General features: G+C 40.9%; 1 protein-coding gene across 1 annotated transcript in view; it reads right to left on the bottom strand.

The window, feature by feature from the left end:
- Positions 1-13,082, bottom strand: part of PLCG2 (phospholipase C gamma 2) — a 54,217-nt gene extending 41,135 nt beyond the window's left edge. The window contains exon 1 of the mRNA XM_005152154.3: positions 12,887-13,082. Within this exon, the coding sequence (XP_005152211.2) occupies positions 12,887-13,082 (196 nt within the window). The remainder of the gene's footprint in view (positions 1-12,886) is intronic.
- Between the last annotated feature and the right edge of the window lie 5,840 nt (positions 13,083-18,922).

The following is an 18,922-nucleotide window of genomic DNA, read 5'->3' as shown; positions in this document are numbered from 1 at the left end:
TGTACAAGCAAGTACTTTCTTAAGGCAGCTCCCTTTTCAACAAACCCTTGCTACATGGCCTACATAACAGTAGTGAGGCAGCACTGAAATAGAAATATGTGCACTCTCAAGATAAGATACTTATTAGAAAAACTGAGGAAGTGGTTTTGTTCTGCCTGTGGACCAGACAAATAAACAGCTCTTCCCACTTTTGGACAGCCTTGACTTATGAGCTACAGGATGAAGAAAAATATTTCATAGCTGCTCTTGAAATGTGTTTATCAGACTTAGAAAGATCCAAGGAAAATAGCTGCGGATTTCTGTCTATGCATTTAAGAATGCCACAATATAACCCCTGCTTTAAATGAGCACCTCATCAGAAACAGAAGACAGTTAATAACATAATGAAAAAGCAGCTCTGCTGCCAACAAGTGGGAGATGAACACTGGTTAAAGCTCCAGCCTGTGTAATGCTGGGTTTCTTTGATGTCAACATGGAAACAAGGGACAGACAAGCAAGGAAGTTCATCAGTAAAATCCTGATAATAAAACATTGATTCATATTGAAATTTCTTATTCTCTGCAAAGTATCCCAGGCCAAACTTTCCACCAGACACTCCTTTCTCCCAGTCATTACACAACTTACACTGGGAAAATGGGACCTCAAAGATTAACCTGAACTAGTCATAGGACACAAGCATCTTTCTTAAACTAATCTTTCCAAGTGTAATTATCTTCAAGATAGAGCTTTACATATCTCAACCTCCATGTCTCTGCCACCCTTTGAAACCATGAAAACATCTCCTAAGATTTGTGTATCTGCTTGGCCAAGGCCCCTAAATTCAGATGCAAACTTCTAAAATAAATTCATGGCATGACCATAAATGACCAGAAGCCAAAAGCTCGTTCTGATAACTCTAACCCTCTTACCATCCAAAGTCTCACTTAGATCCCTAGCAGTGTGTCTGAGTATCCACCTGAAAAAGATGATAGGCTAAGAAAGTTGGGGCTGTTCAGCCTGGAGAAGAGAAGGCTGCGTGGAGACCTCATAGCAGCCCTCCAGTACCTGAAGGGGGCCTATAAAGGGTGCTGGGGAGGGACTCTTCATTAGGGACTGTAGTGACAGGACAAGGGGTAATGGGTTCAAACTGAAACAGGGGAAGTTTAGATTGGTTAAAAGGAAGAAACTCTTTACTGTAAGGGCGGTGAGGCACTGGAATGGATTGCCCAAGGAAGCTGGGAATGCTCCATCCCTGGCAGTGTTCAAGGCCAGGTTGGACAGAGCCTTGGGGGTATGGTTTAGTGTGAGGTGTCCCTGCCCATGGCAGGGGGGTTGGAACTGGATGATCTTAAGGTCCTTTCCAACCCTAACTATTCTATGAGTCTATGATCTAAGCCCACCAATTCCCATTAATATCAGTAGAGAAGAATCAGGACGTAGAGACAGAAAGTATCCAAACAGAGAGGGAAGGATTTTCATGGCTGCAGAAAACTGTGCACCATGCTGGCTCATTCTGAGAGTGGACAAGTGTCACCTTCTCTTCTTTTCCTTCACTCAGCAAATCCCTGCTGAAAATACAATTGTAACTTCAAATCAAGGCAAACTTTTCACTTCTGACTCCTATAAATCCATACACATGAACACCACAACACAAAGTCTCCCTCAAAGTATAAACTATAAGCAGCAATAAAACAGATTTCACAACCTGCACTGCTGTTGTCATTTCAAGCAGCTCTTACCTCATACTGACCTCTGAAACAAACATACTTACTCAATGTCTTCCCTCCGTTACATATGTACTCACTGCAGTTCTTTTCCTTGCATTACAACCATTCACCTACCATCCCATTCTCCCGTGTGAACATATGATATATAAACATAGGCACAAGGATTTTTGTACGTACAGGTTTCACACTGATAACAGTATTATTGTTTCCCCAACTGGCCTTTAAAAAAGAGATTACTACACCACAGTCATTAAACATTCAGTAAAGAGAGACAACATATTATGTATGTCATGCCAAGTTATCATTATGTTTACTCAAATAATATATGAAACAGATGTATAAAACTCAAGTTTTATTAAACATTCTTTAGATTTTTACAGAAAGGAAGAAATAATACATTATAATTTCAGAAAATTAGTGAAAACTACCTGCATATATTTTAATGACATTTTATAATGCCATTTAGGATGTATTATTCTGTATTATTGAAAGAAAAGCCAAGGCAGAAAATCAGAGAGGGAAAAGACACATGTACAAGCATAAACTTTGGTCCGGCACTCAATTCTGTCTCCCCAGGTAGTCTGGAGTCATCTGCACCCTCCACACAATGCCCCCTAACTCCAGAACAGCTGATCCCAACTTGAACCAAGAAAGGAACAGGCCAGGAAAAGCCACAGCATGTTTCAGACTCAGATTAGTAAATCAGCTGTACCAACTTAGCTGTTAAGCAGTTACTGTGAACTTTTTATAGCACAATCTGTCACTGAACAGTTAAAATGCAACTCCATGTCTGTGCCAGAACTGCAAGCACATCGCCTGTATCTTCTCACTGCCTTGCACTGCTGGAGCCTTCCTCTTTCTCAATCCCACATGCTAATTGCAGAGCTGTACACTCACTAGGCTTTGCATACAGATATTGCTGGGCCATGACACACCTGAAAAGAGGCACAGACCTGGACATATGCAGCTTGCAGTGTCAGATGAAACTCAATATGCTTGCAGGTGTGACTGCACTTCCCAAGGAAGCATAAATCAAAGTATGCTCTGTAGAGAAGTTGACTCACACACAACAAGACAAGGATGACACTGCCAAAGCATTCAATGTCCAGCCAAACAGTTCAGAAGTCTAGTGTCACTCTGAAAACTGACAACACCAACTCATATTTCATCCATTCTTTCATGTGGTTATTTCCACGGGTTAGAAGGGTCTCCTTGGCAGCCTCATCAGCCACCTATTGATTCTGACAACCCCCTCAAGTGGCTCTTTAACAAGACTGGACACCAAAGCACTTTGAATTACCATCCAGTTTCAGGCTCTTGTCTGGAGGTGCAGTATTCATTGCAGTTCAGAGCCAAAAGCTGCTGAACTTCAGCTCTGCTGTTGTGTGTTGTTCAGCAAATCGGTTAATTCAATGCATCATTACACTGCTACATAGCTACTTTTCAGAGACTGCACAGATTAATTGCTCAGTGCCTTCCAGAGTGCCTGTTACAGCTCTTTACTGCCATAAACTTAACAATAAACATTTGATACTCAACAATTCCATTGATCTCCATTCAAATAAACTGGCTGCAATTGCATTTAGTCAGATACTTATGGGTTTGAATTCCTGTTACCTTTCCTTCAGTTACACCTAGAGGCAGGCAGTAAAACAGAACGTGACTGCTTAATAGAGCAACAATATACTATAGCCCTTCCCAGTCTGAGCTCTGAATTCAAGGGGCAGTATTTATCAAATAGGTATTGGTTTCGTATTTAAAAAATTAAAAGGCACCTTCACAAAATAAGATTAGAATAGGGTAAAATTTATATATGTGCCCAGTATCAACCATATTCAGGTCCATGAAGTTCATTCCAGCCCCTATTTGCTGACAGAAAGTCTGGTTGGTCTAAGTTAGCATTAAACATTGCAGAACTGAGCTGTTAAAGGGAAGAAATAATTTGAAAACAGCTAAAGGCTACACACATTCATTTTTTCATTTGACCACAGAAACCAAGCTCTAAATATTCAGCAGAAGACTTACAAAAAGATACGTTGGGTAACAACCAGAGCACAGCAATTTCAAAACAGAAAAAGGTGAATTTTAATGTTGTTTTGAACAAAAGAACTCCACAAAGAGCAAGATGTGGATTCGCTTGTGCAATGACATCCCGATTTTTAAAAGTATTCAGAATATACAAAGCAAATTTGAGTTAAGTTTATTTATTTTTTTACATCTGAAACAATAAGAAAATTCAGACAGAAATTGTGCTAGCAGGGAAAAATAAACCACCAAAGTCACTACTGGAAACTAGCAAGGTCAGGTCTAACATTCAAGCCAAAGGAAGCCCTCATTTCACATTCCTCAGCAGAATATATAGATATTCGCCACTTCTCCCAAAAAAGACAATAAATGTTCATACTATATATGTTATACATATATATATAGTATATATATAAATACTACAAATGTTCATACCATCTTATCGGGGGGGAGTGAGAGGGAATATATTTTCCCCCATAGAGAAAGTTCACATTAGTAGAATTGTTAATGCCAATTAAATAACTTAGCTGTTTAACCTATGAAAAAAAAAATAACCCCCCATCTATGTTAAAGAATGCAAGCCACTCCCATAAATAGTCTTTTAGAGGTTAGTTTTTTAAGTTTCCCAATGTATATAACAGGCAAAAGGATGTGCAGAACCAAAATTTGCTCCTTTTGGCAGGTCATTTTAGAAAAGATTTTAAAAGCCAAATTAGGAAAATTCAGTTTTAGGGATAAAATTCACTAAATACAACAAGAAGTTTTAAAAAACCCCAGACCTTGTTAGCTGGAACAGCACTGCCTGTGGGAACATACGTAAGATTGCCATTACATTAAGTTATACATCCCCACATTTCACCTCACCCTGTAAACTATATGTAGCCTGTTACCTGGTCATGTTATCTACACAACTGTATTATAGATGCACTGCTCCTCCAATGAGCTTTAATCATTAAATATCCAGGTGCCACATTTTACAGAAACTAGTGATTTTTGCTTGGCAGTGTAACACAATCTGAAAACACAAACACAGTGCAAACTTTCAGATGAAGAAAAACCAGAGCAGCTCCCACAGGCTCTAATTCTACACATAGCATGAATCTACTAGGGAAGAGCTCGGTTTCCATTCACTCCCTTGTTTAATATACCTGTGAAACATAAAAATTCAACTTTGTTTCATACTGGAGGTTTTTTTCTTAAATCACATTCTGGAGTACAAGTTCTGTAAAACCTCTTTTCAGCAGGAGGAAAATCTCAAGTGAACTTAACCATCTATAATAATTCTTTTTCATAGGCTAGACATAAGATCAGTAACAACAAATGACTTCGAGATGGCAAATGGATTTTAAAAGTGAGCCACAGTCATTCTGTTCTACAAACTCAGTAAAAATGTTACAGAAAAAAAAAACAGGAGAAGAGACAATGTGAAATTAGCAGTCCATGTTAACCCTAAAATGAAACATTATGCATTGTCAGTCATATCTTTCTCTGAAAAATAAAAAAGGTGTAAGACAGCTCTAATGCGTTAATAAAGTTCTGGAGTGAGGAAAACAGATATGGTTACTGTGTATTATACCGAGGCATACCATCAGCATCCAAAGCCTCAATTAATTAGCCTTTATTCCTCTGCTTCGTAAGTTTGCAATTACATTGACAAGAGGTCTGCATCTCTGCCATTCCCAAACACTGGTATCTCACCCTCTGGGAAACAAAAAGTTTTCAGACTGGATTAGTACTAACACATCTATTCCCCTTTCTCTTTCAACCTTACCTATACCTTAACTTCTTGCTCCACATACACAGAAAGCATTTTAACAGCTGATACATGAACTTATCCTAAACATGACCCTTCAGTGCTTTAAGCCTACTTCTTGTGTGCTTAAATGGTCACTAGTTGCCTTTTTTTATTTCTTGAGTAGTCTGCAATGAATAAAAACCATCAAAAAAAGATGGGTGATCTTACTTTTCCGAATCTTAAGGGATTAAATTGTGCTTTAAATCATTTTACAAAAGCAGATTGCCTCTTCACATAAAAGGCAACAAAAAAAAAAGAGATAAATCATCTTAAGTCCTCAGCAGACTCTTCCTTGAAACACCCATGCTTGTATCACAGAGAAACACACACTTGCACATTCAAAGAAGGGTTTCTCGGAGCATAAATTCTCCTGCCTGTGAATCACCACTTAACGCAAGGATTCACAGAAGAGTATGAAGAAACTCATATATTTTCCAGTGACTAATCAAACTCTAATCACCACAAACTTTCCCTTAATAATTTTCCTTAAAGCACTTTGCATCTGATAAAGAATGAATTTTAGGTTATGGAAATTATAGCGCAGCTTCCTGGAGATTTACTCCTTGTCACCTACTTGCTCTACAACCTTAAATACCATAACCTCTTTGGGCTCTAATTTAGTCACATGCATATAAATGTGTATACCAGAATATGAGGAAATCTGGGAGGCCCTGTTTGCTACTGAAAGGTACTCTCAGTCAGCAAAACCTCAGTCAGCCAAGACAGACATGTCTCTTAGCAGAGTACTGACAAGCAGTTCTCACTCTTGGCCACCTCTTCCTTCCCCTCTGCCTTTCACTGCTGTTCCATAGTTCCCTCCACCGCTCTCTCAGCTATGACAGTACATTTGTTTGTGGGCCACTTGGTATCCTAGCAAAGACACAGCAAAGCAATGTAGCTGATGTGGAGGCAGAAGTGACCCCCAGATACCACAGTGATGCACAACACACACACATCCATTGTATGGCCGGCCTGTGACAGTCTGAAGTGGGAAGAAACAACACAGGGTGTGTGTGACCCAGAGGCCGTCACACAGACCCACGCACAGTTGCAAAGGGTAAACATACAAAAATACACAGCAGAGCCATAAGGAAGTGCCTCGCTGAGCAACACTGCAATAAATCATCCTGGTAAGTCACAGCTTCACAGTCATGCTATCTACTATGCATAAATTAGCTTCTTCAAAAAAAAAAAGGCCCATTACAAATTAAACAAGGAATTTTGTTCCCTCTCTATGAGGAATCTGAGGCTTCCTTCTCTCATGTGTTGATAAAACAAAAGTTAGCTTGGCTCTACTATAGTTACCAAGATCTGTAGTTCTTAAACTGCAAACTCATGAACATACAATGGTCCCCACCACACGCTTTTTCCTGCTACACAATCCAAATTGCCAAATGCTTTTGCTAGCACCAGGCAACTTCCAAGTCAGGCTGTGCTAGCAGGAAAAAGTGTGGAGGAAAAAAAGTGTGGTCCACCCTGAACTTCCAAGAGATTTGCTTATTTTTCCTGGCAATGGAATCTGATACCAGCTGCAGATTTAGTGCCATCAGTTTTAGATCCATGGCCCTGCAAAAAGTGTTCCTGTATTTCTGCGCTTTTACACTCAAAATTCCTCTCAAAGTTCAATTTACACTTTTACATTTACAATGCTTTGCAACAGAACTCCCATACCTAAACCAACTGCTTCTTATACATTCAATGGCTAGAGGAATAGACTCCAGCAGACATTAATTCAGAGCAAGAACTAAACTTTGCTCTGGAGGAGCCTTTCATTCTCCCAGCTGTCTCTTGGCAGACAGGTGAACTAGCCTTTAAGTTACCTGCTTAATACTCACCATCAGAAATACCATTCCTGTGCATAACCCTTAGTCCCCAAGACCTCATTCTGCACTCTGTATGAGTCACTACCCTTTCACCAGGTCGTTGCAAAGGTCAGCAAAATTTAATTCTCATCAAAGAAATGGAGCAGATTTCTCCTACTGCAATCAATGACAGGGGCTCCACTGAAAATAGGGCTAATGTGCATACCAAGAAACGTAAATGGAGGGGTAGTACAAACCACAAGGGCTTCAAGGCATGGGTGATCTGATAAAGCATTAATACCACTCTGCAACATACAAAGCACAACAAAGGGAAAACAAACAAACCCACAATACAAATAATCAAACAAAACACATACAACTCCTCAAGGGAAAAATATTTGTCACCATAAGTTATATCAATCACCATTGACCTAGGTAACTTACAATAAACAGTGCTGAGATGCTGAGCCCTACAAGCAGTCCCATAGTCCACCCAGCAAACTTCAGGTTAACTTTAACAGTTGAAAATAACGACAGTGCAGAAAACAAGGAAATGTTGTTAATAAGTAAGAGGAAAAAGAAAAAACTCTGACATTTTGTAGCCAGTGTCTACAAGCATTTCCCTCAGACTATGTCCGACCTAAATGCCTCTATGTATAGAACAATAGCAAGATGACTAAAAGAAGCCCAAACACAGGTGAGCACAGTCACATCTAGCTTCCTTCAGCCATTCGCATAGCTCTCTGCGGGCCCACATAAGGAAGCATGTTGCTGGCACTCATTTTAATACACTAATGAAACCCTGCATACCAAACATCCACGATAAAAGCATTCTCAAAGGATCACTGCTCCCTTCTATGCATTTTGGTTTTGACAACAGGTTGTGTTGGACCCATCTGACGCAGGCAAGGTGTATGTAATGTACTCTGCAGTTTTAGCAAATGACCAAAGAGCAGGAGCACTAAAAACTTCTCTGGCCTCCACTAAACCTGAAAAACACTTCAGGATGGGCAGCACCTCTCTTTCTATTGCTAATCTTTCTCCTTTCACCTAGAAGGAAACTTGAGGCTCCAACAGACTGAAAACATGGACAAATTTTATTTAACTTTTCTTGAAAGGTGCTTATTTACTAGTGCCTCCTAACTTTACAGGCTAAAAAGAAAGATGACCAGCAGTCACTTAATTTAATCTTTGTTTGGTCCTACAAAGCATCACATTTTACAACAGCAGAATCACAGTAAACTGCAGAAATGCAGATGTACAAGAGGATCAGAGTTCCTTTACAGAGAGCAAATCTACTGTCTCCATCAAGCCTGATTATCTTGGACAAAGCTCAATAGCTAGCCTGATCTCACAAAAATTGCCCTCTCATCCAAGAACTCACTTGACTTGCACAACTCTTGGCTGCACAGCTAAAGGACAGCTTCTCATGCACAGGTTATCAACACTGTTAGGACAACTCAGAAAGGGTGTGAGCAGATACTGTTGTGCTGCTCCTTCCCCTCTCGCAGGTGGGCAGGGAGGACTAGCAGTAGAAGAGCTGGTACATAATGCTATGTCTCAGATTCGTAAAGCTAAAACTTACCAAAAGCTAAAATAAAGTCTTGTATTTGAAGAATTAAAAAATCATATAGCATCATTCTCAGTACCACAGTAACTTGCCAAGTTAAAAACATGGCCAAAAATTGCAGCTGCTCTATTAAAGTGAGAGGAATTACTTGATATTACTTGGTATGTATCAGCTTAAAATTTGGCCTTCTAATCTACGTTCAAAATAGGACATCCTGCCCTAAGGGACACAAATAACCTGTCTTCTCTCATTTAGAGGAAAATACAGAAGTTTCCCCCCTGATCGTTTTTGTTAGAAAATTCCTTTTCTAAATGGCAACTCAAGTCTTTCAGAAAGTCAGTGTAAAATCTCCAGTACTTAGACATGGTGTGGTCATACAATGAAGATAGAAACAGTTTAAACCAGATTTCCTAGCCTTTGTATATCCTCACGTCTTTCCACACAGAAGGGATGGATTTAGAAAGAGTTATCTAAAGAAAGGTATCTCCATTTTACTTTCTCATCCAGATTATCTCCATTTTACATACTAATACAGAGAACCACACCGGCACTGAGCAGGAAACAGCCATAATTTTAGCAACTCTTCCACTCTAAACAGAACTGCTAACAGGATTTTAATGAAAGAGACCCTTTCAAGAGTAATGCAATTTCAAATACACAGTACTGCTACATTTATGGCCATGGAGATGTCTAAATGTTTTGATCAGTATACCTAATCCTGCATCTCCTTTGCATGGGTTCCAAAATTAAGAGTAGATACCTTTTTGTTACTGTGAGGTTTAACTTAAATCACTTCCAAAATAATATTAACCAAACTTGAAAAAGGCCCTTGTAATAATTATGAGCAACTCTAGCTTAGTGGATTTTAGTGTCTTTCACCCATTTACAGTTTACCAGCAAGGAAATACGCACTATGACATCCAAAATTCCCAACACTACAAAATTTTTTCTTAATATCTAAAGGAAGAGCATTAAAATAAAATGTAAAAGTCAGTCTCCATCTTCTCTATCAGCAGCCTATTTTTGTGTCTCAAAGTGAACTGTCCTCACTACCTGATTTAGACACACAAACCCCACAACAGATGCAAACATTTGGGGTTTTGCCTTCTGTAAAGAGCAGTTGCTTGAGCTAAAATAGCACACACTCAACAGGAAGCCATCTTACCTTTCCTACTCATACTGAATATTAATTCTTACTGGAGTGTAGCACATGCAAAGAACAACCATTAAGACTGCATCACAAATACTGTTTCTTGTACAGCACAAGCATATTAAGCAATATAATACTGGAGATAATAAAACTGTGCCCTCAGCCACTAAAAAAGTATGTATTTCTTACTTTTTACAAAGTCAACAAAATCTGCCTCTGAACACTTGGAGTCGGTCATATCTATATTTATATATTCAAGCCAAAATAACCTTTCTCCTACCACAAAGTTGGTACCATGTCCTCAGTATAGCTCTAGAGAAATAAAAGTTTTAATTCCCCATCATTGATATTCAATTCAGCCATTCAATTACCAAATATGAAAGCTTCAAATCCGTCATTTTTCCACTTTTCAAGCAAAAGAAAGCCTGAGTTCCAGTTAAAAGAAGCAACAGCAACATTTAAATAACAAATTAAATAAATAAAATATTTCCATATTTCCTTGCTCTTCAGTAAAAACACTGTCAGCAGGTTAAAGCTGCAGTGACTTTCATTTTAAGCAGATCAGATACCGTTCATGGTAAATTGTAACAACTGTTCATATCATATTCTGAAACAATACCTGCAAAATACAGCTTGGTTTTGGACAGATTAATTGCTTTTTAGGCAACAAAATTATATTTTACATATTCATGTTTTACAGTAGGATATATTCTCAGATCTAAAGATTCCACCATTATAAAGGTCACTTAAATTTTGATCAGCTAAAGAACTTCAGTACTACGATTCTCAGGGAGAGAGGCACACAGCTTTTGGGTAAATTACAGATCTGTAGCTATATTCCCAGTTCTAGTAATGACTGCTTGTGCAACTGGAAGCAAGTCATTACCATGCTGGATTATGCAGGTGTAAGAGACAAAGTACAATATTCACCTTCTTTTAAAAAGGTTAAAACCTATACATACAGCAAGCTAATTATCAGGATGCACTACTGCAAACACACAACATCCCCAGGAAGCTTTGATAGAAGATTACAAGTCAAACACTGAAAAGTTGACCCCGAAATCTGGAATGCACAGTCTGTATAACTTTTAATTCAGCCCTTCTGGGGACTTCTAAGCCTTCAACTACATGATCACAAACTGTTTCTATCAGAGGACTCTAATGCCTTGTTCACCCACTAAGTGGTCATTTTCTATTTTGTTTTAATCTTATTGCTCTATGCATAAACCAAGCTTTATTTGGTAAGCATATTCAAGCAATTCTCTCATAACTGAATTGTTTGTCTTCTCTCAGGACTTCTTTTTTGGCACACCTCACTTTGGGATCTGAGCATATCAGAACCAATAACGTATTTACATTCCAACAGGTCTTTACAGGAAGCAATAATTACCCTCATTTTCCACATGAGAAACTGGGACACTGAAAGATTATGATCCGGAGTACTTGTTAATTACAGTGTCCAGACCTGTTTGCTTTTCCCCAGAACACTCTGTATGACCATATTTTCACTACCAATAATAAAAACGTCCTCCAGACAACTGGTCTTTCATTCCACTACATTGTATTTCTAATTGCACAAGGAATGAGACAGGAACCAGTCAAAACAGTAGCAGAGATTTAATACTTCTAAGTAAGGAGCATGAAGGCAAGCTACACAATTCAAAAATCATGCAGCTTCTTGGTGCATATCTTGCACCCCCTCCCTTAATTGTGCTTCAGACACCTGTGTTCATTAACCATTTTTCTTCTCTTGGGCCTTGATTAACTTGTTCCTCACTGAAAACGCTGTCTGCTGAGTAACTTCAATTCTCACCTCTGTAGGTTCCCTCACTCCAATATACCTGCTCAGCTTTCCCAGCTCTCCAACTCCGAAGTCCAACATCTTATCACAACTTCTTTTCCCAAACAGCCACAATTCCTAAACTCTACATTTCTCATATTAGCTGGCTGGCCAATAAATGATTCTGCAATCCCAAAAAACTATTCAATTCCTTTATTGAAGACAAACACCATTCAGCAGTTGCGTAGTAAAATCATGTCCATGGTAATAGCTAAATAAATAAAAGAAGTCATATGAAAGCACTGTGATTACATTATAATAACAGGAGCTGTACAAATACCAGAAAGTACAAGGCTGAGCTTGGTTGACATCAACCATGCTCAGTAAAAACTGAAGTCTGTTTGTTCTTCTACCATAGCTTTTGCAGTCCTATGTAGCTTTACACTTCTATTTCCCAAATTTGTTATAAGTAATGGGTTTACTTAATCAGTTTAGGTACTAACTAAAAAGACAGTATCAACTCAGGACCCTGAAACTATGCCTTATAACGCACAGCTTCATCCTTCTAAGTCATTGGTACTCTCCAATAATGGTCATAAATAATGATTTCTATACTGAAACAGCAAATTCCCTAAAAAAACAGAAACTTCACTTAAGTTTCCTTGAATTTGGAAAGGTTTCTTTTTTAAGAGAGTGTAAAGAAGTATTACTTGTTTGAATTTACAAGACATCTTGATGCTTACTGATGTAAAAGAGCTGTCACTCACTAACTCAATTCAGATAACACAAGCACCGTCATATTTAATGATGAAGACTTTAAGATCAGGGCTTAGGGCAAAAGCACATTAATCATATATAAGTAGCGTTAAATACCTAAATAACAAGTTGTAGAAGATTCTTCATCTACATTGCAATGACTCAGAATATTCTCAGCAAACTATCAAACTCCTTTCACACAAAAACTTCATTATGTTAACAAAGAATCATTAAATCAACACTTGACAATTACATCAATTTATTAGTAACTGCAAGTTCAGGTCTACTTTGCAAATACTCACAGAAACCTTCAATCTTGTCAGCTGTTTTGCTCCATGCCACCTGCCTGGTTTCCATTATGACCTGAATAGTCCTCCTTTCTGGACTACTCTTCTTAAGACTGAATACTGTCATAACAGTTCCCAACTCCAAGGTCCTTTTGATCTGGCTTTTCTCATACTCTGGAAGCGCTCCACCGTATACACTCTTTCTGGGCATTTTTATATTTTTTAGTCAAACGTTTATGGGGTTTCAGTGTCTGAAAAAAAAGAAAGAAAGAGAAAATTCAGTATTTAAAACAGTAGACACATGGCTTACATTAACAGCATCCCTGCCATTTTATCCTGAAAGTATGAACAGTCTTCACAGACGGAGGTACCAGTGACACTGTGGTAGACACACTCCAGCAAAATGTATTACTAAGAGTCTCCCAAGACATCAAAAATGTGCACTTCAACCCTAGCAAATTTCTTTCAACATCAAATCTGCTTTTAATAATTTATATAGTGAGAGGTCTTTGCTCATGGAGATACTCTCTGACACAGAGACAGAAGTAACTTTTATGAGATATCACCATTCTTATAGGAATTTCTTTATTGCTTTAGGATATTCGTAAAATAATGATCCCTAAAAAACTCACAATTTCTCTGTGAGCTGGAAGTGAACTTTTACATTCTTGAAACTAAGGATAATTTAGTTTCCACTACTGTAAGAAATATCTGGAAATTCATTTTGTCCTAAATATTGACAAACTACATGTTAACATGAGAAATATCTGCAACAGATCTGAATCATACTAAAAACATCTTTACCTACTCCCATGATTTTTTTTATATTCCTAATGCCATTTTCAGATAACCAAAATACTGTTTCCATGGTGAACAGCAGCAAATTTGTTGTTCTTCTTTGTCCGGTACTACTAATGAAGCATGAGCTTGCTGCCTGAAGAGATCTCTAAAGTCTGAGAAACATCACAGGCTCTTCAGCCAGAGCTGCCGTCTTGATATTACATCAGGAACGAGGAAGTGCTGATGATGGAAGCCTACCAATCCAGTGACAAGATAACACATGAAATAATGACACCAGCTTGTGTGAACTCTTGCATTATATGAGAATTTAAACCTATGTGAGAGGTATATGAAAATTTAAACCATCTTAAGGTCCTCCCAAGAGATGTAAAGAAAATGCGGGGAAAATATGAGTAAATACAAATACTGAAACAAATCTGGCTATGTCTAAAAAGACTCAGTTTATGCTCTTTTGAAACTTCATGGCTGTTTCTCCTACACAGTCTACTTTTCCTTACTCACATGTCACGTGGCAGGTATTTGTATGCATGCACTTAGGACACATCTTGGCAAAAGAGAAATGCACGTGCAGAAGCTCTCATGAGTTTCTGTGCTTTGGTCTCTCACACATCACTGCATCAAAAGCTAATTACAAGCCCAAATACTCCTCTGTGATACTATTTGCAAACAGAATGCCCTGGAACCTGCTCTTTCATCCATGCACAAAGAAGGAAGTGTATCGTTTTCACACAAGTAGCAGGAGCTGCTGCCCCACAGTTCCCAAACACCCCCTTAACCACAGCCCTGAATAGGACAAGTTTAAAAAATCTCTGTGCACATGCAGCCACCAGCCACAGCATCTCCTCTGGTTCTGTTCCTCTCTCCTCAGTCCACTACTCTCCGTCACAAGCAGTTTCAGTTTCCGTGTTGATAGCTAATTCAACCATGCCACTTCTCACTTCCCCTTCTTCTGACCCTCCTCCCCCTCACCCCATGGCACTACCTCCTGACCTACTCTTCACTTAAGAGTGCTTTCTTCTGCTCTCATTAATACCACAAAACTGTCTTTCAACAGCGTGTCACTAGCTTTCCATGCAATCTGTCTGAGGCAGTTTGGTGCAACCATTCCAATCCCTTTTTAAATTCTAACAATTCAATAAACACCTTTTTTCCTTTTTTTTTTCTGTAAGCTAACAGAGAACAACAGTCCCTTCTTAACTACAGAGTGGTCTCTTCAGGACTGGCCATAGCGAACCTAAAGCACTCTACAGCATGAACCATATCTCCGTGTTTTGCAAAACATTGCACAGGTTATTTGGTATTTAATATCTATAAATTGTTATTTTAATATGAAAATTATCCTTGCAATACTGAAAATATATATATATATATATATATATCCCAATCCTACAAGTGAAAGAGAGCGGACAACTTTTAAGTGTAGTAAGCAACAGCAGATTTTAGCCAGAATGTAACTGATCCTCTTTGACTCCCTGGAACTAATCAGATGATCATTTAAATTAGCATGGGCTTGCCTCTAACAAGACAGCCACACTCGTCTTGCTACACTGACTTGTAATAACAGAAATGAAAGCAAGGGAAAACAAAAAAATAGAATCTTTTTAGAGTGTCTGGTTTTCTGACAAACAAAAAGAAACCCCATCTTCTTACTTTGCTCTTTACATTAAGAATTGTAATAAAAGGAATATGCTGTGATTTGGAACAAGGTTTAACCATTTTAGTAACACTTCAACTTTTAGTAACCCCTCAACTTTTCAATGAGCATTGTTTTTCAGGAGACTATAACAAATTATACATCTCTGCTTTTCACAGAACAAGGTGTAGATGTAAAATGAGACATGACTGAGAACAATAAGAAAAGGAGTTTCTAAGTACAGCTATTTAATAAAAGGCAATGCAGCAGGTATTTTTGATAAATTAGTCCCTATGTACAAAGGAACTGACTCTCAGAGGTGGCTTCTTAAACAGTTTCCGCTGAATATAAAATACTGGACTTCCCCTTTTAAAGTAGCTCTTTCTTCCAAAAAACAGAGCAAACAGCAGTTTTAGACTAAGTTAAATCATAAGGCGTCGTTTTTAACTTACTGTGAAACAATACTGTAGTTGAGGATATCCACTTCACCAGAAAAGGTGGAAAGAGTTTTGTTACATTTGCTCATTATCAATGACCACTTGTCTCCTGGTTTGGCAACCTGCTCCAGTTTAAGAATAATGTCACATAGAGCTGCCTGACAGTAAAACATATTAGACCTCCCAAAAGAACTAATAGAAGCCCTTGATATTAGAGCTAATATTTTAAATATTAAGAGTCTTATGCATACCCACAGGTGCCCCTCAGCCTTCTTATACCCATCACTGCACAACTATTTGAATCAACAATATTTCTACCTATTCACACAGCAGAACTCTGTAATGAGCCTCCTTACCCCATTTTCTGGATACATCTAAGCCAGCACGGTATGAGCTAAAGACACCCTTATGAGAAATAGCAGCATTATTGCTCTTCTACCAAAGAGCCACTGAAGCCTAAAGTAGAAAGATCCCCCGCTTCACTTACACAATTCAACAAGTGAGCTAACAATCACAGAAACATATCATAAACTCTAGTTCAGATGCACACACTAATACATAACTGTTTCCTTCTGACTGCAGGTACTATAGGAGCTAAATACTGACGGTGTCCTGTACCACATACAGAACTGGGACCATTTGTTACTGTTTGTGTAATAAGAGTAGTTTTGATACTTTTTTTTTATTGAAAAGCTAGACTGATTTGGACTAAAAAGTCAGAAGGACTCACTATAAGTAAACAAGTGAACATGGACACAGAAAAAAAACGCTACTTAAATCTATCCAGAAACTTGCATATTTAGTTTTACTTTATTACAGTACTTTACAGAAACAAACCCTTCTTATCTAAAGATCAGTTTACAACTCTTAACTCCCTTTGTGATAACACAAAGAAAGGAAAACTGTACTACAGGCAAACTACAAATGTACATGCTAGTAAAGCACATCACAGATAAGCACTGATAAATTGATACTCTGTTAAAACTTCACCTACATGACACAGCAGGTACTTTCCAGGTTCATGAGTATAGCCAAGAAATGCTATTCAAAGTCTGACTCATCAGTTTCTAAGTTTCTTTGTGCTTTCAGCACTGCAAAAGGACCACTGCATCTCCTGCCCTTAGCTCTGCCTTTGGATGCACTTAGGACATCACAGCATGCATGTCCACCACCAAACACACCAGTTCAGTACCACAGAGCTAATAAATTACAGTCAACGCATGGACGCAGCTGTGGCCCTCAGAGCAACACAGGGCAGTGGAACCACACCAGGAAGGCTGGCTGCCCACTTGTCATGGCCTGGAGACCCCACGCTGGGGCCCTCAGCCTGGGCAGAGCCATGCATGGCACGGGGCAGCTGTCAGGCACAACTTGAAGGTTTCCTTCCTTTTTCTATGGCGGCCTGGCCTACGGCTGAGAGCGGCCACAAGGTGCGGGGTGGCAGAGTCCCCTCAAGCAGCCCCTGTCCCGTTCAAGCCAGCGCCAGGCACTCTGCCACAGCCCTCCCTCGCACCTGCTGCGCAGCCCGCCCATGCCTCACCCCTCACCTCCCCTCACACCCACCGCCCCCACCGAGTGAAACCTGCGCGGGATGCGGCTGCTCCGCCCCAGCCCCGCGGCACCTGCTGCCCCATCCGAGGGGACCGCCCTCACCTGCGCAGCACCGAGGAGCTGCGTCCCGGCGCTACCGGTAACCGGTGCCTCCGCGTCCCGCTGCGCTCCCGGGGCTCCCGCTTCTGCTTCTGCCGCAACCGGGAAGGGGCGGGGTCACGTGACCCACCCCCCCCTACGGCCACCTACTGGCGCGCGGGGCTGGACGGGCACTTCGTGCCGGGTCCCCTCAGCCGGGACTGGACCGGACCGGTTCTTCCCCCCTCAGCCGGGACTGGACCGGACCGGTTCTTCCCTCCTCAGCCGGGACCGGACCGGTTCTTTCCCCCTCAGCCGGGACCGGACCGGTTCTTCCCTCCTCAGCCAGGACCGGACCGGTTCTTTCCCCCTCAGCCCGGACCGGACCTTTCCCCCTTAGCCGGGACCGGACCGGTTCTTCCCCCCACAGCCGGGACCGGACTGGTTCTTCCCTCCTCAGCCGGGACCGGACCGGTTCTTTCCCCCTCAGCCGGGACCGGATCGGTTCTTCCCTCCTCAGCCGGGACCGGACCGGTTCTTCCCCCTTCAGCCGGGACCGGACCGGTTCTTTCCCCCTTAGCCGGAACCGGACCGGTTCTTCCCCCTTCAGCCGGGACCGGACCGGTTCTTTCCCCCTTAGCCGGAACCGGACCGGTTCTTCCCCCCTCAGCCGGGACCGGACCGGTTCTTCCCTCCTCAGCCGGGACCGGACCGGTTCTTCCCTCCTCAGCCCGGACCGGACTGGCTCTTCCCTCCTAAGGGGGCCGGGGCTCTTTGCCCCCTCACCCTTTCTCCACCTCCCCCCAGCGCGGGTGTCTAAACGAGCTCCCTGCTGCCACTGTTCCCTCCGGGCCCCACAGCCACCGTGAGGTAGGAGGGAGAGCCGCGCTGTGCCCTTCCTGCCATGTCGGGCAGCGCCGTGCTGCCCTGCCGCTTAGAAGTTCTTATGTTCCGCTCATGCGGAGAGGAAAGGTCTGTAGCACGGGTGGGAATGCGAAATGTTGGACGGAACTTTGAGAGAGTGAGTTTAGGCAAAGGCTTTAAAACTTCACTGTCACTGGAGTTCAGGTTTTCAAGTCAAAACTTACTCATTGTAGTGGGTCGCTTAAAAAGTGCAATATAACACAACCACTTCAGCTTACAATCAGCAGTACTAAAAGTATTTACCGGGTTAGGATTCAGAAGAGCAGTGACAACACATGTCATACTGTTTTGAGATCAAGCCCCAATACTGCTGCAGAATTTGAGGTATCGGGGTTTGTCCCAGACCAATTTGATAAACCTGGGGAAAATTCCCATGTTCATAGGCAGAAAATGGGACAAGGCATGACAATTGATAGAATCATGGGGTACCTAGGGTTGGAAAGGACCTTAAGATCATCCAGCTCCACCTCCCCTGCCATGGGCAGGGACACCTCACACTAAACCGTATCACCCAAGGCTTCATCCAGCCTGGCCTTGAACACTGCCAGGGATGGAGCATTCACAACCTCCTTGGGCAACCCATTCCAGTGCCTCACCACCCTAACAGTAAAGAATTTCTTCCTTAGA

This window comes from Melopsittacus undulatus, chromosome Z (genome assembly GCF_012275295.1).
Source record: "Melopsittacus undulatus isolate bMelUnd1 chromosome Z, bMelUnd1.mat.Z, whole genome shotgun sequence".
NCBI lineage: Eukaryota > Metazoa > Chordata > Aves > Psittaciformes > Psittaculidae > Melopsittacus > Melopsittacus undulatus.
This window is presented reverse-complemented; position numbering and strand designations above follow the sequence as displayed.